The sequence below is a fragment of the Dermacentor silvarum genome, chromosome 1 (assembly GCF_013339745.2).
Source record: "Dermacentor silvarum isolate Dsil-2018 chromosome 1, BIME_Dsil_1.4, whole genome shotgun sequence".
Taxonomy (NCBI): domain Eukaryota; kingdom Metazoa; phylum Arthropoda; class Arachnida; order Ixodida; family Ixodidae; genus Dermacentor; species Dermacentor silvarum.
Genome location: NC_051154.1, coordinates 3,284,503 through 3,310,723, shown reverse-complemented (window position 1 = coordinate 3,310,723; position 26,221 = coordinate 3,284,503). Strand labels below are relative to the sequence as shown.

At 47.4% G+C, this 26,221-nt stretch overlaps 1 protein-coding gene across 3 annotated transcripts in view; it reads left to right on the top strand.

The window, feature by feature from the left end:
- LOC119456152 (solute carrier family 15 member 2-like) overlaps positions 1-21,096 on the top strand; it is a 322,715-nt gene extending 301,619 nt beyond the window's left edge. For 2 of the 3 annotated variants that reach the window (XM_049664623.1, XM_037717785.2), the window contains 4 exons: positions 14,122-14,230; positions 14,295-14,429; positions 18,024-18,131; positions 20,912-21,096. In XM_049664623.1, the coding sequence (XP_049520580.1) occupies positions 14,122-14,230; positions 14,295-14,429; positions 18,024-18,131; positions 20,912-21,061 (502 nt within the window). In that variant the 3' untranslated portion in view covers positions 21,062-21,096. Of the gene's footprint in view, positions 1-14,121; positions 14,231-14,294; positions 14,430-18,023; positions 18,132-18,831; positions 18,867-20,911 lie in introns of all 3 variants that reach the window. The other variant, XM_049664629.1, reaches the window with a different exon arrangement.
- The last annotated feature ends 5,125 nt before the right edge of the window (positions 21,097-26,221 follow it).

Here is a 26,221-nt window from a genome sequence, read left to right as displayed (position 1 = left end):
GAGTGTCAACGTCACAAGCGTCCGACGAGCGCTCCTCCTGGCCGACTACATCCAGTGCCACCCCCAAGCACTCCATTCGAGCAAGTCGGCATCGACCTTCTCGGTCCTTTCCCGCGGTCATCTGATGGAAATCGCTGGATTATCGTGTGTACCGATCACTTGACGCGATACTGTGAGACAGCTGCTATACCATCGGCTACTGCAACCAAAGTGTGTATTTTTCTGCTGCGTTTCGTCATTCTCCGACACGGACCTCCCAGAGTCATCATCAGCGATCGTGGACGGCAGTTCACTGCAGACGTGGTCGAATGAATGAATGAATGAATTCTTTATTAAGAAAAGGGAGGACCGAAGGTCGCTGGTGGGGGAGGAGGGACATACGTGGAGATGTAGACACCCACTAAATCGCGCGAGCCAGGCCGCTAGCAACGCCGAAGTGGGCTAATTTTACCAGGTGATCGGGGTTTTCGAGAATGTCGTTCTGTAAAGCTTCAATGTGGCAATGCTGAAAGAGATTGCTGTCGTCTCGATACATATTTAACATGGGACAGTGTAAAATGAGATGCTGCAAGTTGGCTTCGCATACGGAGTGGCAGAAGGTGCATATTGGGGGGGGGGGGGGGGGGGGCAGAGGCGTCAATGCCCTTTTTTTGGTCAGCCACTGTCTGCCATTTGTGAATTCTGTCAGGGGTAGTAGCTGTGTTGGCAAGTATTTTATTTATAAATATTTCCTGGGATCTGCTGAGGGCGAGGTCCTTAAACATGTGAGGAGGAGTGAGATGTTTGAGTCTCTCCCTGTTAGCGTACTTGAGGAAGCGATGTATTCGTGCCATTTCGAAACGAGAGTTCGGCGGCAAATCCGCATAGGGGTGGTCACGAAGGTCGGGAGACCCGTGTAGGAGAGGTTGGAGACGAAAAGGCAAAACTCCAGATTGTGAGGTGGCAAGACCATGCGCCACCTCGTTACCTCCCCCCTGGGCCCCCACGTGTCCCGGCGTCCAGGCGACCCTAACGTCAATGCCATTCTTCTGCTTGTGCTGTAGAATATGGCGGATGCGTATAGCAGTGATATCTTCCACACTGGGGTCCTCAATGTCCTTTAATGCTTCGAAGGAGTCGGTGTAGATGGTGGATGGCGCGGCATTGTCTTGTAAGGCGGTCCAGATGGCCAAAAGTTCTGCCTGTGCAGGTGTCGCGTAGTTTAGTGTACAAATATAGCGCCTGGCCTCACCGGTCGAAGGTTTGTACCAGGCCAGAGCCATGCGGTCGCCATCGAGTGCGGCGTCAGTAAATATTGCGTTAGCGTCGCACTGATTGTGTCTGTGAGAGAGGCGCTGTATGGCCGTAGTTGCCCCTGTTGCGAGTGGCGTAGACATCTTGGAGGGGTAAAAGGTAGGAAAAGCAAGGGTGGTTTCTTCGGCTGCAGTGTTCCGCGGTTCTACGCGGACGCGTCGGGTGTCCCACAGCAGTGTGTCTTGGCCCTGTGTCGTGAGATGCAGTCGATTATTCAGTGATGTCTGAGAATGTTTGATGATGTCGTCGATGGATGGAAGGGGCGTTAAGTCTTGCAGTTTGCGTATAGACGTGGTCGAAGAGATGCTTCGTCTATGTGCCTCAGACTTTCGACATTCCACACCGTATCATCCCCAAACAAATGGCCTGGCGGGACGCACCAACAGAACGCTTACTAACATGCTGTCCATGTATGTTGCGTCAGATCATAAGAACTGGGACAGCGTGCTCCCTTTCATTACATACGCATTTAATACCTCACAGCATGAAACTACGGGCTACAGTCCCTTCTTTCTTCTATAGGCTCGTCCGCCTCGTTACACGCCAGACACGATCTTGCCGTTTTCAAGTCACTATAATCTTTGTATATCCGAGACTGTCTCTCTTGCTGAAGAGGCCCGACGACTTGCTTCTTTACGCACTCTTGTTTCCCAAGAACGCTCGAAGGAACGCTACGACCGCAGACGCCGACACGTGATATATGACCCCGGTGACTTAGTGTTGCTGTGGAAACCAACAATAAAACGTGGTTTATGTGAAAAACTGCTGGCCCACTATGTTGGACCCTATGTTATTACTGATCGTATCAGTGAATTGACGTACCGCATAGCACGCCTCACAGCAAATGGCCGTTGGTCAGCAAAGACTGAACTTTCGCATGTCGCCCGGTTAAAGCCCTTTATCTCTAGACAACCTGTTTGATTTGCCCGGCGGGCTTCGTCTGCGCGGAGGGCAATGTGACACTCTTACGTGCGTTCTGGGTTTACACCTAAAAACAATTTGGGGCATCCAAGAGTGGTGAAGAAAGAAGACGACGTGCGGCTAGCTAGCTGAATCTCAACCGGCACTCAGCTGATCCAGGCCGTCGCGACTCACTCTACTTGGCTGATTAATAAACGCCTTTTGTTGGCGTAACAATATATATATATATATATATATATATATATATATAGTTAGCGCTAACTGTGCAGTTCATCATCGTCTGCATGTGTATATACCCATCCTCACCTTTTGGTCTGTGCAATGCGCCAGCCACATTTGAACGAATGATCGATACCGTACTACGCGGCCTCAAATGGAAAACCTGCCTATGTTACCTGGACGACATTGTCATCTTTTTGTCCAGCTTCTCCCAGCACCTAGAACGTTTAGGCGACGTTCTCACGTGTCTAGCCAAGGCCGGTCTCCAGCGCAATACTAAGAAGTGTCTATGTGCGAGCCGCAGCATCAAAGTATTAGGTCACGTGGTCAGCAAGCACGGCATTGAGCCAGATCCCGACAAGGTCGCTGCTGTACAGCATTTCCCAACACCAACCACACCTAAAGACCTTCGCAGCTTTCTCGGATTAGCGTCGTACTTTCGCCGCTTTGTCCGTGGCTTCGCGACTATCGCAGCTCCTCTTCATAAACTCCTGACCACGACCACACCCTTTACCTAGACGGATGAATGTGAAGCCGCCTTTCAGACCCTCAAGCGATGCCTCACATCAGGACCAGTGCTTCGTCACTTTGATCCCACAGCCTCTACTATCCTCCACACTGACGCAAGTGGGCATGGAATAGGCGCTGTCCTACTGCAGCAGAATCACGCGTCTGAAGAGCAAGTCGTGGCCTACGCGAGTCGCACTCTTTCTCCTGCTGAGCGAAACTATACTATCACCGAACAAGAATGCCTCGCCATCGTATGGTCCATACAAAAGTTTCGCCCCTATTTATATGGCCGCCAATTCACAATTGTGACTGACCATCATGCTCTGTGTTGGTTCTCCTCCCTGAAGAATTTGTCCGGACGCCTCGGCCGTTGGGTTCTGAGTTTGCAGGAGTACGACTACATTGTCACGTATAGGTCTGGCAGGCAACATCAAGATGCTGACGCTTTATCTCGTTGCCCGCTGTCGCCAAATGCCCATGTCTCACCTTCCCTCCGTTCGGTACCGCCCAGCGAACCGACCACAACCATGGCCCCGGTACGGTTCGTGACCTCGGTCGACATTCTGTCCTCCGAAGACCTCGCCTCCCTCCAACGTGCAGATACGTACTGCCGCACAATTATCGACCGGCTCACTGGCTTATCCCGTCCTGCATAAGAAGGGATAGTTGGGCGAGTTGGTACGCTTATCCCGTCCTCCCAACAGCCGCTTAAGACGACAACTGGCACGGTTTAAACTTCATGATGGCTCATTATTGCGGCAAGTTTACCACCCTACCGGTCACCGATGGGTCCCAGTCGTCCCTCGCTCACTTCGACTGCAAATTTTACAAGCTTTTCACGACGAAGCAACGGCTGGCCACTTAGGATTTCATAAAACCTACGACCGCATTAAGACTCGTTGTTTCTGGCCTGGCCTGTCTACTAGTGTTGCCAAGTACGTCAGTTCGTGTGCGTCATGCCAACATCGAAAACGTTCGACCTCTCTTCCCGCCGGCCCTTTACAACCATTGCCGTGCCCGTCCGTTCCCTTTGAATTCGTGGGCATCGACTTATACGGTCCCCTTCCGCTTACACCCGCGGGTCACCGCTGGATTGTCACCGCCGTGGACCATCTCACTCGCTACGCTGAGACGGCAGCTCTTCCTTCTGGTGCGGCCTCTGAGGTCGCCGAGTTTGTCCTGCAAGCCATTATCTTGCGCCACGGTGCCCCTCGTGTTCTTCTAAGTGACCGTGGCAAGACATTTCTTTCCCATGTTCTTGCTGAAGTCCTGCAAGCCTCAAACACCATCCATAAGACCACCTCTGCGTACCATCCCCAGACCAATCGTCTTACCGAGCGTTTCCATCGAACTCTGTCCGACATGATCTCCATGTATGTGAAACCCGACCATACAAACTGGGACACTATACTTCCTTTCGTCACGTTTGCATATAATACTGCCGTTAAACGCACAACAAACTACAGCCCCTTTTTCCTCGTGTACGGCCGTGCACCGTCTTTTGTTTTGGACACCACTTTCCTCTCTACGCCTTCTGTTCCATCCACATCTCTACCAGAGAAGTTCGCCGCCCGCGTCGCCCACTGCCGCAAAATTGCGCGCGCCCACACCGCGACCATTCAGGACAAGAGGAAAGTCCGTTGTGATGCGACCCATCGTGTCATTTCGTTCCGCCCAGGCGACGAAGTGCTCCTGTGTACACCTGTTCGAGTGCCAGGGCTCTGTGAAAAATTTCTTCACAGGTCATCATCATCATCATCAGCCTATATTTATGTCCACTGCAGGACGAAGGCCTCTCCCTGCGATCTCCAATTACCCCTGTCTTGCGCTAGCGTATTCCAACGAGCGCCTGCGAATTTCCTAACCTCATCATCCCACCTGACTTTCTGCCGTCCTCGACTGCGCTTCCCTTCTCTTGGTATCCATTCTGTAACCCTAATGGTCCACCGGTTATCCATCCTACGCATTACATGGCCTGCCCAGCTCCATTTCTTCCGCTTAATGTCAACTAGAATATCGTCTACCCCCGTTTGTTCTCTGATCCACACCGCTCTCTTCCTGTCTCTTAACGTTACTCCTAAGATTTTTCGTTCCATTGCTCTTTGTGCGGTCCTTAACTTGTTCTCGAGCTTCTTTGTTAACCTCCAAGTTTCTGCCCCGTATGTTAGCACCGGTAGAATGCAATGATTGTACACTTTTCTTTTCAACGACAGTGGTAAGCTCCCAGTCAGGATTTGGCAATGTCTGCCGTATGCACTCCAACCTAATTTTATTCTTCTGTAAATTTCTTTCTCATGATCAGGGTCCCCTGTGAGTAATTGACCTAGATAAACATATTCCTTTACAGATTCTAGAGGCTGACTGGCGATCCTGAATTCTTGTTCGCTTGCCAGGCTATTGAACATTATCTTTGTCTTCTGCATATTCATCTTCAACCCAATTCTTGCACTTTCTCGATGAAGGTCCTCAATCATTTGTTGTAATTCCTCTCCATTGTTGCTCAATAGGACAATGTCATCTGCAAACCGAAGGTTGTTGAGATATTCGCCATCGATCCTCACTCCTAATTCTTCCCAGTCTAAGAGCTTGAATACTTCTTCTAAGCATGCAGTGAATAGCATTGGAGAGATTGTGTCTCCTTGCCTGACCCCTTTCTTGATAGGTATCTTTCTACTTTTCTTGTGGAGAACCAAGGTAGCTGTGGAATCCTTGTAGATATTTGCCAAGATATTCACGTATGCCTCCTCCACTCCTTGATTACGCAATGCCTCTATGACTGCTGATATCTCTACTGAATCGAATGCCTTTTCATAATCTATGAAAGCCATATAGAGAGGTTGATTGTACTCCGCAGATTTCTCGATTACCTGATTGATGGCATGGATATGGTCCATCGTAGAATATCCCTTCCTGAAGCCAGCCTGTTCTCTTGGTTGACTGAAGTCAAGTGTTGTCCTGATTCTATTGGAAATTACCTTGGTGAATATTTTATACAATACTGAAAGCAAGCTAATGGGTCTGTAATTCTTCAATTCTTTAACGTCTCCCTTCTTATGGATAAGTATAATGTTGGCGTTCTTCCAGCTCTCTGGTACACTTGAAGTTGTGAGGCATTTCGTATAAAGGGCCGCAAGCTTTTCAAGCATGATATCTCCTCCATCTTTGATTAAATCTACTGTTATTCCATCTTCTCCAGGCGCTTTTCCCCTGGTCATGTCTTTCAAGGCCCTTCTAACTTCAGCGCTAGTTATAGAAGGAGCTTCTGTATCCGGTTCATCACTATTTCGAATGGAAGAAGCTTGGTTGTTTTGGCTACTGTACAGGTCAGTATAGAATTCTTCTGCTGCTTTTACTATGTCATCGAAATTGCTGATGATATTACTATGCTTATCTTTCAGTGCATACATCTTGCCTTGTCCTATGCCTAGTTTTCTTCTTACTGATTTCATGCTGCGTCCATATTTTACGGCTTCCTCAATTTTTCCCACGTTATAATTTCGAATATCCCTTACTTTCTTCTTGTTGATCAGTTTTGACAGTTCAGCGAATTCTATCTGATCTCTTGAGTTGGACACTTTCATGTTTTGTCGTTTCTTTATTAGGTCCTTTGTTTCTTGGGAGAGCTTCCCTACAGGTTGCTTTGGTGCTTTACCTCCCACTTCAATTGCTTCTTCACAGGTATCGCGGCCTATATACCGTGCTTGAAAGAACGTCTGCCGTGAACTATCGCGTTGCTCCTGTTACCTCGGTTACTGACCGCCGTTGCCGCAGCACTTAAATTGTTCACGTCTCTCGCCTGAAGCCGTATCTTCGGCATTGCGACCGTTTTATTGCGATAGCAATTATATGGGCACTTCAACCGGATTTCTGCCGTCGGCGTCGCCGTCGTCGTCGCCGTCGCCGTCGCCGTGAGGTTCCCTATAGAGAAAATCTTCGCCGCGCGACGTATGCCCGAGCGGAAGCGTGCGGGGACGCGCGCTATCGCGGAGAGCGAACGCACTCAATCTCCCACGCGCAAGCAAGGAAGCAGGAAGCCAGCGCCAGAGGGAGCGGGCGGGGAGGGGGGGGGAGGGAGGGGGGCGCACTTCTACTCTGCCAACAACCGCGCTCGTCGCTCGTCCGCACCGTCTCTTATCTCCACACGGCTCTGACCTTTATGCGCCGTGCATTCGCTCAGTTTCCGTTGAAGCGATAGACCGCACGTACCTTCGTCCGCTGCGGCGTATGCTTGCTGCCAGCGTTTTATTGCGATAGCAATTATATGGACACTTCCACCGGATTTCTGCCGTCGCCGTCGTCGCCGTCGCCGTTGCCGTGAGGTTCCCTATAGATAAAATCTTCGCCGCGCGCCGTATGCCCGAGCGGAAGCGTGCGGGGACGTGCGCTATCACGGAGAGCCAACGCACTCAATCACCCACGCGCAAGCAAGGAAGCGGGAAGCCAGCGCCGGAGGGAGCGCGGGGGGGGGAGGGGGGGCGCATTTCTACTCTTCCAACAACCGCGCTCGTCGTTCGCTCGCCCGCACAGTCTCTTATCTCCACACGGCTCTGACCTTTATGCGCCATGCATTCGCCGCTCAGTCTCCGTTGAAGCGATAGACCGCACGTACCTTCGCCCGCTGCGCGGCGTATGCGCTCGCTGCCAGCGTTTTCACAGTCGTTGGCTGCAGTCATTCAGTGTGATCTATTCATGTTTGTTTATGCGCGCTCACACCACGCTTGTTCATTCAGTTAGTAATAGTCGGGCCACATTTTCCAACGCACGCTACACATGCAATGCTGCCCAGATCGGCAGTGCAGCACTACAGGTGTGTCCCTTCGCACGCGCTGCCCACGGTAAGCGCTTCTCATCAACACCACCGTTTCACACGCGCCTTCCGGTGGTCATCGAGTCTCTTTCATGTCGGTCTACTTACGCCGCAGCACACCTGCTTACTTAATCAGCTCATGCTTACTACAATTCATATTGCTACCAAAGCCGCTCACCTTACTTCGTATGACATTGCTGTGTTGCTATCGCATTCATTGCTTCGCCCTTAGGGCGAAGCTGTGACATTTCTGACTCGCTGCCTTGCCGGCCGCTTTTGTGAGGGGGGGGGGGGGGAAGTTAGTGTGAGCGCTAACTGTGCAGTTTATCATCGTCTACATGTGTATATACCCATCCTCACGATCATCATCATTTTGTCGGGTTGGTGTTCGTGGGCTGTCTCGCGCTGTGTGACAATACAAGAGCTCTGCCTTCGTCTCGGGCGTCGTCTCACAATATATATATATATATGTCGTATTTATAATACATACAATATACGTAATACAGGCGTTAATGCACATTATAAAAGTATTGACACACCGCTTAACACGTTAATTTCTACTAAAGTTGTTTCGCGCAGCTGGCCATGAGCGCGCGCAATAACCGCACATAATTTCTGAAGAAAGCTTTTCAGCGTTGCTGTTTACAATAAGCGCAAAATGTACGCGGCTTCACTTGCTGCGTTTCATTGACCACAGCAAGCTTGGTCATTACCAAAAATGTATATATAATGCGACGCTGTTTGATATACACATGACAAATTGCTCGCGTATAGCCAGGGGAAGGTGTGGCACAGTTTATTAGAAAGTAATGCACCGGCCCGTTTCAAAACAGTTTTTTTTCCTCCTAAACGCCAGCACTGCAGGAAAACAATAAACAAGGGAGCAGCAGGAGACGGAAGGGTCATCCGGAGCGCTACAGTTACCATGAAAAAATCGATCTTTACACTGCGAATTTTTCCTTTATTGAAGTGCATAATTTAGAAAAATATTAGGATATCAGTATTATCACACAGAGTTTAGGGCAGATACTGCGAAGTACTTTACGTTCTGTAAGTTTAATTTCGTTCCCCACTTCTGAATCGTATATAGAGTCGACCGTTCCCTGCAAACTGATCTTTTTGCTTGCTTGTGGAAATCAAAGAGCCACCACGAGCAGGAAAATGCAACCACACTTGCATGCGCATAAGCATGCGCAATATGCCGCAACGTGACCCAAGGGAGCATTATAACTGAAGGCTGTAGTCATTGACTTATTGCTTAAGCGTTGAAAACTGTGTACGTACTAGACCACAGCGCGCAAATGGCTAAACGTTGAACCAAAGCCCTTGTTTCTATTGTGCTACTTGTTAGTCAAATGCACAACACGTGATAGCCTCAACAATTATTTCGTAACCGAGGTGTCCAGAAAAGCGCGATGTCCACCAGAAATTCTTGATCCCAGGCAGTTATGGGCTTCGTCCAAACAGCAGAGTAGGTACCGAAAGACGCCAGACCTTCTGGAATTTAAGTTATTGATGACTTTAGACGCACTGAAGTAAAATGGCGAGACGAGCTAGCTGGTGAACATTCGTCATTGAAACGTAAGCGCAAACTGAAACAAGTACTGCACGTCTGAAATTTTTGGCAACAAGACCAGGTTCGCAAATGCCGTTTGAGCGCCGCAGACAAGCTGACAAGAGGTTCCTGCAAGTTCTGCTTTTCGCTAAAATATATCCTTTGCTTGAGTCGTTTAATCTTTCTACGGTGTTGTTGAACAGGGATTTTTAAATGTAAAATGACATCACTAAAAATCCTCCTGAGCAGTTTATAAATGTCAACTGCTGTAAGATAGCTTCACAGATACAGCGTAAGTTTCAGCAATTTTATATGCCATGTGTGTATGGGCCAAGGGCATCTCCGCCCAAAGAGCGCCAAATTTATATGTGGTGCAATGCACACTTCACTGCAGTGCACCAGTTATGTGGAACAAGACACAAGCAAAAAATATACAAGCGCACTGTCTAGAAATTTTACTGGAACCTAAGTGGAACGATAACTGGATCACACAACACCGCCTCCCCCCGTTTACTGAGTTCCAGATAAGAACGATAAACATAAAGAAAACAGAACTAACGTTCCACATAAGATCCACTTATATGTCTCGTTCCACTTATTAACAGTTCGGATCCAGATAAAAATATGTGGATCACCTTTTTAACTGGAACTTATATGGAACCAGATTAAGAGTGTAGTTTTCTATTTTATGCTTATCCTTAGACTTGTGAAGTGGCAACACCTTGCCAATTTTCATCCGTGCTGGAAACACACCCGTGACAAATATAGTATTGACGATATGCGCGATAACTGGGGACACGATATCAGTTACAAGTTTAACGATATGCGCGGAAACATTGTCAATTCCAGAGGCTGTGTTTCGTAAACTCGAAATAACTGAAGCCACCTCAAACTCATCTGTAGGGTAAAGGTAAGAAGAAGCCTTTGCACGTGGAATGTACGTTGCATTAAAATCTTTATCAGTTGAGTTAATGTGGGACGAAAAGTAGGCACTAAAAGCATTACAGATACTTTCGGGTGTGGTGTACGTAGCGTCATTATAAATTATTTCATCTCGGGGATGTTGCTTTACGTCTCGTCCGAGAAACTGGTTGAGAAAGTCTTTTTTGAATCCTTCCCGTTCTGTTGAATGCGGTTGCTGAAATAAATTTTCTTTGCTGCATAAAGCGTTCTATTGAGAGTTTGTGAATACCTAGAGTATCTTTCTTTCAAGGAAGTGTTATACGGTTGCCTTTTCAATTTTCTATACATTATGTTTTAATTGAACCCAAGGAGCGCGCCCGTTACCCAAGGATCTCGCGGAATTTTATGTCTATTGTGCACGCAGTGAGTGGTGGAGGCGGTGGCCATCGCCTCAGTAAATATGTCTACAAATACGTTGTAGCTTTTGTTAGAACAGTCCGAAGAGTATACACATGACCAACCAATTGCACGTACATTGTTTACAAATATGTCAGCGTTAAATATTGTGCGAGTAAAACACTTCTTGCTTGATTTCAGACAGTTAGACATTACAAAAAGCACAGGGTAATGATCAGTAATACTAACATATAAAACTTGCGCACACTTGAAAACAGGACTGTTAGATAACACGTGGTCTATAAGTGTACTACTGTGTTCTGTTAGGCGCGTTCGTTTGTCTACAAGCAGTGAGTATCCATAACTAGTAAAACAAGAGACGTACTCATAACAAGAAGAATTAACATCACTTACATCAATATTAACATCACCAATTACTATCACGCGAGTATTAGAACTCAAGAACGCATTAAAAATAAAGTCAAGGTCTTCACAAAAGCTGTGATAAGATGCAGACGGCGACCTATATATATAACGCCTACAATAAGGTTCTGTGACAGCTGCACTGACTTTTATCGACCTCAATCCATACTGATTCGCAATTAGGTGTTTTAAATACAACATCATGTCGCCTGTACGTAATGCTGTCGTCTGTGTACAGGGCAGCGCCACCATGGGCAATGCAAGATTGACAGTAGGAAGCAGGACATTTTGCTTCTAGCTTGTAACCTGGTTTATTGTAAAGTTCGACTGTGTTTTCCGACAACCATGTCTCTGATATGCCAATAAAGGAGAGCTTTTTGCTAAATAGGCTAATAAAATTACAGATTTTGTCCTGGTTTTACCGTAAACTGCGCGCATTGAAGTGTGTGCCCGGCAGCACGTTTTCAGAAACTGTTTTTGATTAAAATCGTCCACTGAGACATACGCCATGATGCCGTCTGTGATTTGCTATCTAGCTGATACGACTAAGATCAGCCTCGCACGTAACACGCACAACAGGGCTATCAGTTGGCTTCCGTGCTTTGGTTTGACCTTGATCTGTCCAAACAAACATCCACTTCTTTTCCTTTTTTCGTTTCAGTGCCTCAGCCAACAATTTCTTGTTTTCCCGCGTGAGGTGCTCATTCACGTAGATTGCCTGTTTTATGACTGAAGAAAAGGCTAGTACATCCGTAGAAAGACGCGCTTTTTTCGCCCGTTGATAAAATTCGTTTCGTACTTTCCTTGAAACAAAACGGACAATTATGTTTTTTTCGGTGGTATTGTGCGCAAGGGACACACGATGGCAAACTTTGGTGTCTTTGGAATCGATGGGGTAACTAATTTGCTCTGCTAGCTTCTGAACTAGTAATTCACAGTTCTCATTTCGTGTCACAGGTATGCCCTTGATTTCGATGTTGTTGCCCCTTGAATATTGCTCGATGGACATCACACGGCTTAACAGCTCTACATTTTGTTGCCTCAAGTTCTCGTTACTTTTGCGCAAGGTTGCGTTTTCCTTCATTATTTCATCGCATTTTCTGAGAAGAGATTCGAAGTTTGAATTCATACGCTTCATGCTTTCTTCCATGCCAATGACCTGGGTTGGTAATTGCGCAAGACGGTCCAGACGTATTGTTATATCATCCAGTCTGGAGGCAAGTGCATGCACACTCTGACTATTGGAGCTACCTGCCTGTGCTGTAGGACCCTGAGTTTCGTTATCGTCTGTTCGCCGCAGCTGAGCTACCCCTTAGCCTTACTGAGCAGCATGTCGGGCACTTCGGGCGGCTTCATTATTCCCTTCGAAGAACGTGTCATTTGTACCAGAACATTTTCCTCCATGGTAAATGTCATCGCATTCGGAACAAGCAATTCTATTACAGTCACTGCTGATTGTCTTCTTGCATGCAGGACAAACGTCACGCGTCATGGTAATTTTTCTTGGCAAAGGGAAAACACTGACACAGTCTGGCAGCAGCGGCGGCAGGAAGGACTAGCGGAAAAGTTCTGAAATATAGAACTAACATGCAAATACACGACGAAGCAGTTAGAACCCGCCCAGGCTGCTCCCCCGCTGCTGCCAGAATAACGTGGAAGAAGGCACAAGCGCTGCCTCGAAAGGTAGCAAAGTGGCGTCACACGCTGCACTCGCTTGAATGGGGCGTCAACGAAAGAAGATCGTGATGATGGCCCGGTTCATCTGCACCCAAGGGGGACAGCATACGTGATGCTTGATTGTGTTCTGCGCATGATGCTGCAAATACACGACGAAGCAGTTAGAACCCGTCCAGGCTGCTCCCCCGCTGCTGCCAGAATAACCTGACCACAAAATGAAGTGCTGAAAATCTTTGAAAACTTTGCGCGCTGTCAACGGCATTTGTCGGTCGAAACTCGAGGTTCATTTGTGGTGGTTCAAGTGGTACGTAGTTAGAAGTTTTCGCTTTTTTGTCAACAAGATGGGGGAATAGCCGTATCGCTGACATATTACAGCTACGCATTACCATTTTCTGTGTTCAAGGAACTAAGGTGGCCTAGTAGGCTACGAGTATTATGTATGTATCTAAAATTTAATTAATTAAATTATGGGGTGTACGTGCCAAAACCACGATCTGATTATGAGGCACGCCGTAGTGAGGGATTCCGGAGATTTGGACCACCTGGGGTTCTTTAACGTGCACCTAAATCTAAGTACGCGGGTGTTTTCGCATTTCGCCCCTATCGAAATACAATCGCCGTTGGACGCTGTATCTCGCTGCGTCCCGTTTAAATTTGCGCCGTAAAACCATGTTTCATACCTCATATGTACATGCGAGTACTGAAATAGTTCTGGTTGCTTTAGTCAGTGTTAGAGAAAGAAATATCTTGAGGAATCATTTCGTGTCGGCCCTTGCGCAGCTCATCGCCGCCTGAGTGTCACTGTACGTGGCAAGGCAGTAGTTACAAGCGTTAACATTTAACACTTGAATTTGAGCAGCCAACGGCTGAACAGCCGACGATGGTTTTGCTAGGCGCCTGCAACCAGGTAATCTTCGAGTGTGACAAATCCGGACTGCAAGCGCATCAATAGGCTTCAACGGCGACGCGCTGGCGGCGGCTGCGCTGCCTCGAACCGGAAACAGCAGCAGACGGCGCATCCCAGAATTTCTCGCGCTTTTACGGGTCACCTATTGCTATCGCAATAAAAGCACCGGGGTGATCGGTGCGGCCCAGAACTCGCGAACGCCTCTAGCTCATCGAGTCCCTTCGCCTTTCGCACCTAAATAAACGCCTCATTGTTCTGATGATCCAAATAGAATCTCACTATCACAGAGGGAGCAGTCTACCTGACTGGAGCAGTGTGCGGGCCCCGCCGCGTCTGCCAGGTGACCTAGCAGCGCTGTCACTGCCTCCGACCGACGCGGCAGGCGTGCGATCCGATGCCGCATGCGTCGCAACCTGCTGAGAATCAGTGCCGCTGTTGATGCGAATGATTGTACGACGGATCGCACGCGAAATCGAACGACGTGTCTTGCGCTTTAAACCTTGCTCGCAGGTATACAGCTCGGCTACTGGGCTCCGATGACCGGGAGCTGGCTGCGTGCAATGTGGTCGTGAAGAATGGCGGACACTACACCCTGGTTGTCACGCATGAGGCGAGCGCGGTAAGTGCCTGCTTGCTTGCAACAACAAATGTATCGCCGCTCACATCTGCATTTTCAAACGCAGGAGCCCAACTGCAGTCTGCACGAGATTGTGCGTCCCAACAGTCTCTCCATGTTCTATCAGATTCCTCAGTACGTGCTCATCACGGCGGGGGAAGTCATGTTCTCTGTGACGGGACTCGAGTTTTCCTACTCCCAGGTGAGTCGCGCCGCCGTGCGTGTGCAATGCAACTCTGCCATAAAGTATACGGGGTCAACGACAAAATATTTCCCATATATCGCGACAACGCGACGCAGCAACCTATAAACAGAGCATTTATTAACCTGCTTTTGTGAATGGACAGTCAACGGGCGATTCACGGCGGCAACGCATTCGTCAGCAAGAAACTAGGTTGACGCAAAGCACAACGTCATGACGCCGCCACCGTGCGCCACTCTTCCGTGCACCACTTGGCTGAGTTGTCAAGTGCCGTAATATTAGCGTCCCCTGATATGTCGCTTTGCATCGTCAAGGTATCTGTGTAAGTTGTTACTATGAGTTTGCCCGTAAACATAACTATTATTTTTAAAAAAAGCCAGCCAGGCGCACATTCATGATAACGTTGCCCTGTTTTATATTGGCAAAAAGTTAGAAATAACGGAATAAGGCCGCACTTTGGCTGCCTTTCTAGTGCGTGCAGGCAATCAAAAGCTAGCGCAGTCCTATGGCGACCACTACCGCGACCATGCAAGTCCCTGCGTCATCCAGTCGTTTTTCCATTGACTCCCAACAAGCACCGATGTGTGCCCAGGGAGAAGTAGCGTTGCAGAAAAAGCAGGTGGTGGTTTCGAACTAGAAGACACAGCAAGAAAGACACTCAATTTTTACAGAAGAGTCAAAAAGGCTCAAGTCAAAGCTGATCAATCTTACGCTCTCCCCTAAACATCTGGCAAGCACGGTTTTCTACCGTGCTTGCCAGATGTTTCGAGTGACACACAGCTTGGCGTCCTCTCGCCCCAAGAAGGCCAGAATGAGGAAGTCAAAAGTCGAGACCCTGCTCATTGTGTTCTTTTAGATAGGGCGCTCGTCCACCATGAGTTTGTACCACATAGCAAAAACGTAACCGCCAAATTACACGTGGAAGTGCACAAGAGACTCAAACGAATGGTTCATCGCGCCCGGACTGACATCGGGGGCGATGGGAAACCATGACAACGCGCCAGCCCCCACCGCCTTCCTGGTGACCTGCTTCCTGGCTGATTCAAAGGTGCCAACGGTTCTGCAGCCTCCATACAGTCCTGACGTGTCTCTTTCAGACTTGTTTTTGTTTCCGCGCTTGAAAACTCCCATGAAAGGATATCATTTCGGAACAGTTGACAAAGTCCGAGTCTTGCACCAAGACTTTAAAGGAAATTTCGGAAGAGGCCTGCCGTGACCACTTCGATGCCTGGAAGTCTCGCTGGAAGCGATGTATCGACGTAGGAGGGCGCTGTTTTGAAACCTTTTAATGTGTTGTACCGATCTCACCAATAAATTGTTTTTAATCGTCTCATTGACAATACTTTTCTGACATGCTCTGTATAGCCACCATCGAAGTGAGTTATGTATTTTCCTGTAGGCGTCAGCCGCTAGCCTCCGGCAGCTCTTATATGAGAACCTGTCCACGGAGTTTCGACTTTCTTAAGGCAGTCGGCGAGTTCTTCTTTCAATAAAGACAAGTCCGCGCCAATATCTACTAGCGCTGTCACGTGCTGGTACGTCCATCTATACAAATGGTAAGGTCGACGCTACAGATTTATTTTGTGGTCATCGACGTCGTATTTTCCGGTCGCATTGGTGGAGCTCAGGGTGTAGTAGCATCTCGATGGCCTTACCTCCAGAGGTCGGTGCTCTTGCTATTCCCGACGCGGGCAAGAATATCTGCCCCAGATGACGTCAGCGTTACTGCGAAGGTGCAGCAGAAGCTCGGCGCAGGTAGCGGGGGATGATCGACGATTCGGTGTAGCGAATGGCTGGGACGAAATGGAAACGTCGGTTTTGGATAAATCCAGGTGGAAATCTTTGGCAGCCTGGTTTACAATACGGGCAAATACGGTAAACGTGGCCGGCTTCTGCACAGTGCGAGCACAAGGATGCGTTTTACGAACCAGTGGCCGGCTGGTGAGCGTCCCTTGCGATCTCGATGGTTGTTATTACGACGGGGTTTGCAACGACAGGGTGTGGTCACCACGGATGCTATGGTGAGGTCCACTATGGCTGGTTGTACGGTGCTGGCGTCAGGCGTCGCGTACAGGCGTCGCGTACAGGCGTCGCGTAGTTTAAAGAGTCAAGTAGGGCAAAGCTGCTTGTATACCGCATAACTTCCTGGACAGAAGCCACCACAGGTTCTTGCAGAGCAATAAGGAGGGTGCGAATCTCCTCACGAACGAACTCGCGGTTGAGCTCACCCAGGGATTCCTCTCCGTTTGTGGTGACAGAAAGGCGTTGTTATGACGGTCGTTCTTGTCGCACCTTTGCTGCTGTGTTCACTCAATAACGTAGGCTCGTTAATGAAATCTGTGACCGTTTGCGGTACGTTGCTCAGAAGGCCGGTAAACATATGTTCATTGACGCCTCGCATCAGATGGCAGAGTTTCTTAGCTTCAGGCATCTCGGCGTTGGCTGAATAGGGAGAAACATGTGCTCCGTGAACATGATGAGGATCACAATGGGATTCTGTGTACGCTACTCAATGAGTTGCCGTGCAGAATGATGGCCATCACTGCTTGAGAAAGTGTCTACACGTTGCTGATGAAAGTCATTCCAGCAAGGCAATTTGGCCTTCCGATTTCCGTACCATCTACGAGCGCTGTTAGCGAGAGCGAAGTACACATTTGAGACCTTAAGGTCTGACGTCCAATGATTGGCCTTAGCTACGCACTTGTATTGTTCTAGCCAATCATCGACGTCCTCTAACGCATCACTGTGTAAGGTGCCCGGAATGCGGGGATATTGAATGCGAAGGGCCGGCTAATTTAAAATTTCATCATGGGGTTTTACGTGCCAAAACCACCATATGATTATAAGGCACGCCGTAGTGGGGGACTCCGGATTAATTTGGACCACCCTTTAACGCGCAGCTAAATCTAAGTGCACGGGTGTTTTCTACATTTTGCCCCCATCGAAATGCGGCCGCCGTGGCCGCGATTCGATCCCATGACCTCGTTCTCAGCAGCCCAACACCATAACCGGATCGCCGCCAGAAGAAGGGTTTCTACTTGGCTAGGGAAGGCACAGGGAGATTACCTCAGGCCTAAGGCGGAACTGTAGCGGTGTACAGGAGTATCAACGGGACTGCAAGTACCGCTCCGCAGAGGAGTCCCGGGCAGTGAATTCCAACACCAGTGTTGCAATACGATCAAATATGAGACAGGATCGCGGTGCGACCAAGGCCAACTCTATATTTTGTGAGCTCACGTGCCAACTTAGTCTTGAACGGCGGGTGCTGCCCATGTTCCTTGCTTCGTTGTCCTCGACAGTCTAGCTTTAGGGCGGGGCAATATTAGGATGTTTGGGGTGGACGGTGTTCTTCCAATAACTCAGTTTTGTCTCAAGACACACTGTAAACTTGCGCTATATACTTGCCGCTCTTTTCCCGGCAATAGCAGTACAAGAATTCATGACCAAAATAAAAACATTGGCTACCGACAGTGGATAGGTTCTTGAATAGAAAAAGTTGCATCAATCACGACTCGTTGAAGGTATCGCTCCCTCTTCTCTAAATAATATTCACTCTCTCCGTTTACCGTCAAACTGTGTCTTCGCACCTCGCAGGCACCGAGCTCGATGAAATCTGTGCTGCAGGCTGCCTGGCTGCTCACCGTGGCCGTGGGTAATCTCATCGTGGTCATCATCGCAGAGGCGAGGTTCTTCAGTGTGGCGGTACGTTCGCCAATTGTGTACTGTGAGACTGACCTCTCTCTGGATGCTTATTTATTGACAATTCTAAGCCATACAAATGGCGACATGGGCTTTGTAAAGATAACGATTTGAAACCTCGCAAAATTTATATTGGAAGGCCCGTTGAAATTTACATTGCCCTAATTTATTTCCATAAACATACAATTTATGGGATACTTGAGGGAAAAGTTGTACACAGCGACTTGACGGCCATTAAAACCCAATCTGAAGGCAGCAGCGGCAGGCACAGGCAGTGATTCAGGACCGACAACACAAACAGTACATAACAATAGAATGCAATGTTGGCTTAAACTTGCGCCAGTAAAAATAAATGCAGTATAAGAAAAGACTACAAAAAAAAAAGAATCGAATCAAATCGCTGTTTACACATGAGCAACAAAAGCAGTGAAAAAAATGAAACAACAAATTCGGTCGTGTTCAAATATCGCTGGAAAACTCATATCAATGCGAAACAGAACAAGAAGTCACATCTATGTTATTGCTCATGAGTGTGTTTAACAGGCGTGGTAAGCGATGATGTAACATTTGAAAAGCATAATTAGTGCTAGGGTGGGGCACATGCCAGTGTTCAGGCGACAGTGTGCTGTATTCTGTTTTGCTTCTAATTAACTGCGTTAAGGACGTAATTTTTGACTGATTTTGTTCCTCGTCTTTATGATAGGCTAACGACAGCCTGAAGTCTAACAAGAGTGCAGCGTGAGTAATTTCAGCTCTTTGAGGAGAAGTGCACTATCAGCCTCTGCTGGAGCATTACATATAGTACGATTTACCTTTTTTTTTTTTGAAGCAGGAATAATGGACTTATAATTTGTAGCAGACGTCGTACTCCACATTAGACACCAGCATTGCAGTATAGTTTCGATCTGGGTCTGTTGGTGCATATTCTTGAGAACTTAAGCCAGTCTCAAGACGAAGGACAAAGGAGAGACCTGACACACACAACGACTGCCAGTCGTTGTGTCTCTCCTCTGTCCTTCGTCTTTTGACTGGCTTACATTCTCAGGAATATGCACCAGACAGCAGTAATCTATGCGACACGGGAAGAGAGCATTGTATATGAGAAGTTTGACTTTGCGTGGCAGCGGTTTTAAACTGAACAGTGTTTCAATGACTTGCGCATGTTTTGCTGCAAGGAAGTCTATGTGATCAGTCTATGACATATGGCTATCAAAACACACACCTAGCGTTTCCGCAGACCGGACAAGCTCACTTCTTGAAGATCCGTTTAAAATGACGGTCTCTAAGTTCACACATTTAGTTTTGGCTTGAAATAAAATTGTTTTGGTTTTTAAGCCATTGTCCTGTGACCATCTATGTATTTTAGCAAGGACAGCATTTGCGGTTGAAATTAGGCTTGCAATATTGTTCGGCAAAACAAAAGCCGAGTAGTATCATCTGCGTAGATTATATATTTTGGTTGACTATCCACAAGAACAAGTTCATTCACAAACACATTGAAAAAACAACGGGGCCCAGTATACTCCCCGAGGGAACTCCAACTTTTACTTGCTGGATCTGGGAGCAGATGCCATTAATTTCAGCAAGTTGGCTCCGCTGCTTTAAATAAGATTTGACTATGTCTAAAGTAATACCACGAATACCGTTGTACTCTAGCTTCTTTAGTAAAAGTTCATGATTAATAGAGTCAAATGCTTTACTGAAGTCGATTAGAATCCCGAGCGTGAGAAGCTTCAATTCAAAGTTTCTCAATATCAATTCATTTTGTTCTAGTAAGGCAAGCTGGGTTGACCTTCCTTTTTCAGAAAGCATACTGACAGTCAGTTGGCAAGCTGTGTTTTTCTAAGAAATATGAAATACCCCCAAATATTACGTTCTCAATTCCTTTTGAAAATATTGGAAGTATAGAAATAGGTCTGTAATTATATATCTGTTTTATAACCCTTTTTCAACAGTGCTGTAGTGATCTGAATTTTTGTAGGAAATACCCCAGATACCAGACAGAGGTTGCAAAAGTATACTAAAACCGGTGCGATAATGTCTAAGATGTGTTTTACAGGTGTAATCTGTATACCATCAATGTCACACGATGTAGGACTACGTAACTCCTAAAATAAGTGGATTAACTCAGATACAGTAGTAGAATATAAGAGAATACTATCGTGGCATCTGACCTGAACATCGCGGTCTTTCATCGTGCCAATGTACTCTCCATAATCATAAATAAATGTAGACAAGTAATTTTCATTTTCTTTGATGTGAAATGGTGTTCAGGCTTTGTGGGGTTAGGCGGTAAATTCATACACAAATTTGGTCAGTTTAGATGTTGTAACAAATGCAGCTTACAGAAGTGCGATACTTCTTTCTGATGCATAGTTGAGGATTTGAAAAGTTAATGTTTCAATGTTTTTAACTTACGGATTTTCTGCAATTTGTGTTAAAAAAAAGCTTAAAATCCTAAATGAAAATGTTGCTTACTACACTTTCTAGAATTTAAACTTCTCTCTAAATTGCATGAAATTTCATTCCAATGTGTCCAGCGCTTGCCTCATGAGAGCATTTGAGCGCTTTTCATATATTGAAAAACGAAATCGGAGTTGACTCCGTGCTAAAGCTTACTTTTTTTATTACTGGAGACCTCCTCATGCTAACAGCATACTATCTGTTTATAGCCGAATTTATCTTTGTGCATGGCTGATGGAACACCAAATATAGTTGCACTGACTAAGAGAACTCAAAGATGAAAACGGCAGGTGGCTAACCAACAAACGTGCCTTTTGCAGTCGTCCGAATCATTCATGTATAGTGGCCTGATGACTTTGGACATGGTGGTATTCGGTGTGATGGCCTGCTTCTACAAGTACATCAAGCCGGGTGCCCGGGATGCATGCGAGAAGCCCCAACCGGTTTCGGAAGGCGACACCAAGATGTAGTTTTGTGCATAATGTGAATAAATTGCTCAATTGTTGCAACGTCTTTTGGCATGGAAGCTCCGGTAGGCCAGCCGCCTGCGACCAGTAAGCTTCACAGGACGGAATAGTAGAACGATCAAATGCAAAATTTTGCAGGTGCAAATGTCTTCAAATTGAAATGGATACGACCACCCCATTGCTGACCGAAATTCCAGGCAATGTCGCGATGATATTTAACTTCTTCGTGAATTCTGTGCTGCAAAAGCTTCTTCGGTCGGGCAAGCAATGGCCGAGATGCTCATTTTGCTGGAGCATTCAGAGTGAGCAACGAAGTTTTGAGTGCAAGAAACTTCGTTACAGTAAACGAACTTCGCACTGCGGTCGTTAATCAAATCCTTACGCACTTGCTTGTAAATGCTTATAAATTAAAGGCGACCACAGTATCTGTACAAAATCAATACTTGCGTATCACTTTGATGAAACATAAGATTCCGTGGCATAGTGTAGGAGCTGAAAAGCAGCTACGAAAGTTGGACAGATGCGCAGGCGAGGTGAACTCAACTCAGGTTCAGAACACGAGAATTCGCGACTGCCAAAGTACTTCCTAAGGAAATCTTACTTTGGCCAAAATGCCTATATAAAGAACTACGAATCCTCATAAAAAGCGCACCCAGTGTCTTAAACAAAAGTGATCGGCTCGAGGTGATTCATTTACGGCACAACCCAAACAAAGTTGTAATAACCGAAACGTGGTTAATGACGACATTAAAGATGCGGACGTTTTTGATCAATGCAATTAGGCGTAAAAGAACATGTGGTCCTCTTGCGTCAGGCAAGAAAATCAGAATCCGTTAGTTGTAAGCTTAGGTGCAAGTATTTGCTATTGTTTAGTGTTTACAGCCCAACTAACTCTCCTCTGCAGTTGTTGCGTGATTTGCACGGAGACATGACATCATTTGCTCGTGCATTCCTTGCAGGGGATATTAAGAGGCGATGCGGTGCATAAAGGTCAACTTTTGAACCGACGTTCGCAACATTTAGCAGGATGCTTCGTCTTGTTCTCATTAGAACATGTGGTAAATTTGATCACTCGAGCGCGAATTCAAAATATTTTACGCATGCCCCATCGAGCACATGAGTCTTAGGGAAAGCTTTCATTTTAAAAATGATAAAGACAGATCAATGTTTTGTGAATAACTAGCTTCTGAACGCTCTATTTTACCGAATAGCAGCAGTCACTTGAAATTTCTGTAGAAACCACATCACTTGAAGATTAAATTTGTTATTTATTGAGTCTGCTCCTGAAATCTAGACATTTATTCTATAGAATCAATTTAAAAATTCAAGTAGCAGTCTAGTCGCTCCCAAATTTTGAGCCTGAAAAAAATTTTGCTAACAGTTTGTCATTGCAGTTTCGAAACGTTAGGTTTTCGAAAAGTGCAAATTGGCCAAACAGCACAAACTCAGAAAAAGTGATTCCAAAATTTCAAAACATGCGATTTTATTCTGGGGGCAATGGTGCGCTATGAAATGGCTCTGCTGCGTAGCTTCAACTCGTTCAGTGGTAATTGCTTCCGTTTTGCTGCGCTTTTTTGCATCCCACAGCTTTTCCGCGTCGAATATTTCGTGGTGGGGATAGTGCACCACAGCGTCGACCACCTACACTAGTGAAAACATCCGAAACAATACGAAAATAACTAGCGCCGACACGACAAGAACCTCGCGGGCGGCGTCACCAGTTGCATTTCCACCAACTTAAAAGGATGAAAGGGCCCAGTTTTTTTGTGGTGCAACGAAAAACTCACCCTCGGTAGTGTTTACACCTGCAGCGGTTGCTTCCAAAAGCGCGTGAATATTTGTAAACACAATTTTTCTATCTGAACAGCCTCTAAAAAAGAAAGAGTCTCTGCTCCATCAAGTGAGAGCGATGCCGATAGCCTGCTTCGCAAATTGTGAAAGCCGTCCATCGTCCTGCTTTCACAGGAGTGAGTGCAACAGTGGTTAACCACCTATATTTTGACCTCTTAACGCGATAGCGTTTAGGGCGCCGTGTCGAAAAAATTCGGCGTCGGTGTCGGCGCCGGCGTCCACGGCTGAGAAAATAATCCCGAGTCACCCCGACCATGCAGGCCCTCCGCGTGGCGCAGAGTTCTTAGTGAACTAATTGAAGTTGTCAAAGTAACATCCGCCAAAAAATCATAAAGTACGACCTAACCACTACCTACAAACATGATAGCGTCGGATTGTAATTTGAATGTACGAGAAAACATAATCCTGTTACGAGGAAACTCAAACAAAAACCTCTTTTCGAGCACTATCGAGCATTTATACCATACAACAACGGCGCGCCCGGGTAGATTACTTGCAAAAATACCATCCAGATGGCGCTCACCTCTTCGGCAGGTCAAACTGAGGTACGTATTCACAAACGGAGCTTACCCTTAACCACGGCCGCTGGATAAAAAAAACAGGTGCGGCCTGCTGCGTCGCGTCGCCGTCAATGGGCGAGCGCGTCTCGGCAAAGTTGACAGTTGCGGCCGCTGTTTTTTGGTGAGGGCGCCACTGCTACAGTACACAAGGCAGACGCCGGTTCGTGCTACAATGTGGTTGCCGCAGGATTTATCCGTGTTGGTGTGCTCTTTCGTGCGCATTCTCGTGAGATTTTTTTGTGTGATCGTGTGTGTGAGCAGCTTGCCTTAGGTTTTCTGTGCTTCACTACGGTTGTTTGGAGTGCGCGTGTGTGGCAGACGGTTTTTTCTAGCGGTGTAATGCCGCGAAGCTGTTGTGTGCCGCTGTGCAACTGGAACGCGAGAAGAGACGCTACTGTGAAGTACCACAAATTCCCCTGCGATCTACAGCGTCTGGAAGCCTGGATGAAGAATATTTCTCGCCAGGGGCCGTCAGGGAAAGGAAGCAAGTAGGAGCCAAGCGACAGCTCGCTGGTATGTTCACCTGCACCTTTGTTCAGCGCGTCATGAAGGCAGACGACGTCAGAAAAAGCAGCAAGTTGTGCCACCTTCTGACGTCAGCCTTGCTTCCACATCTCACTCACTGTGGACAATTCATATGTGAATGAAATGACCACGCTCAAACTGAGGAGCTTTTCAAAGTATTCTTTAAAACGTTGCTGAGGCCTCTTATAGCGAATTGGGCTGGGAATGCAAATGCAACTGTAGAGCGAGTTTTGACGCTGTCGCATAAACCTCTGTCAAGGAAGGTTTTCCGCCTGTGAATAAGCTCTTCGTTAAGTACAATAAAGTTGCAGTAAATGTGTTAGTAGTAGTAGTAGTAGAAAACTTTATTTGATGTTTTAAAACGAAGTCCCAGAGGGTGGAGCCCTCAGTCCAGGGCCCCATTTGCTGCTGCTATCCGGCTGGCCCGGTCGATCAGGCATCGCTGGTCGTCGAAGGCTGTGCTGGAAAAAGCGGCTTCCCACTGGGATGGGGAGGGGTTGGGTATTCTAGGTAAGCCGGGTGGTTTGGAGCATTCCCACGTAGAATGGTAGAAGTTTGGGTGACCACCACAGAAAGGACATTTGTCGGGGTACTGGCTAGGGTAAAAAGTGTGGCGGAGAGCAAGGCTGGGGAACGTATTGGTTTGGAGCTGGCGCCAAGCGGCTGCATCTGCACGGTTTAGCTTCACGTGTGGTGGAGGGAATGTTCTACGGGATAGTCTGTGGTGTTGTAGTATATGCGTGTATGTAAGCGGTATCATTTCCACCTTGTCTGGGTTGGACTGGTCTTCCACCGGTGCCTGGAGGGTTAGGCCTCGGGCTGTCGCATGAACGCGCTCATTGCCAGGGAGAGACGCATGCCCAGGTGTCCAGACTAGGTGAACAAGCGGAATGTTTTGCTTCTTGTGTAGAATTTTATGAGCGATCGGTGAAATCCGTCCTTGTGCGTTGTTTCGACATGCTTGCTGGGAATCTGTAAGAATATGTATGACCTTATCTGGGGGTTGAGCGCTGATGGCGAGGGCTATGGCACATTCTTCGCCTTCCGTGCAGTTGTCAGTGCGTATTGTGGCTGATAATAGTGCTTCGCCCCTCCAGTCGGCCACCGCTACCACTTTGGCTGTAATGTCCGGGTAGCACGCGGCGTCTGTATAGAAGGTGTCGAGGTCGTTGCCGTATGCTCGGTGTAGTGCCATTGCACGTGCAGTGCGCCTGCCTTTATGCTGTTCGGGGTGCATATTCCGAGGTATGGGGGCCACTGTAATGTTTTCTTTGATGTTTGGGGCGATTGACAGGGGTTCTCGTGGGGCAAACTCCGATGTTGGGTAACGTAATTGTCTGAGTACGTGCCTTCCTGTCGATGTACGTTTCAGTCGTTCGATCTGACCGACTTTCTGGGCTTCGATTAATTCGGCCATGGTGTTATGCAAACCAAGCTGTAATAGTCTGGCTGTTGAGGTGTTCGTCGAATCATTTCGCACTTCTGTCGCCTACCCATACAGTTATAAATTTTCCACACGCTCATGTACAGTCAACCACAAAAGTTTGCGGACCACGCGAGCGCGTGGCCAAGAGCCTCTTCGCGACACTTCCGCTACGTCACCAGCGATCGACAGCAGCGCTACGTTGAAGACGCATCCCTCCTTAAATCTATGGCCTGTCTATTTTCGCACTGTGCGCAAATATTTTCTACCTATCTCTTTCAACGTGACGCGCTCTTTGTTAGCCAGGGCTACTTGCTTATATTTTGAGAGCAGAATATCAGTACAAGTAATCAGACAGCGTATTCTTCGGCTGTTATCAGTTCTATTTTCGCGTAGCCACGCTGTTTTTTTTTTTTTTTCGTGATTGCGTGAGTGAGCGGTGAGGCAGCCATGGGACACAGATGCTTAGTCAGTAGGCAGAATTTTTCCGTTCCTCCCCCATCGCTAAAGGTGGATTCACACGACCGGACGGAGGAGGAATTTTCGCAGCGGATGGCGTATCACGTGACGCGCACGTCATCAAAACGTGCCACCCTCGCCTAGTCCGGGCTCCTCCGCTCGCTGTCCGGATTGAAAATGCTCGCCGGTATTTCCATCCGTCCGTTTGGCAGTCGTCTGACCTCAATTTAGCGTAGTCAGCGTCAAATCTGATAACATCGGACGCATTGGCGTGGCTACGATGGCGTGTTATCGGCTTGGAGCCACGTGTGATTTCGTTGTGCAGCAGTGACCGCGTGTCTTTTG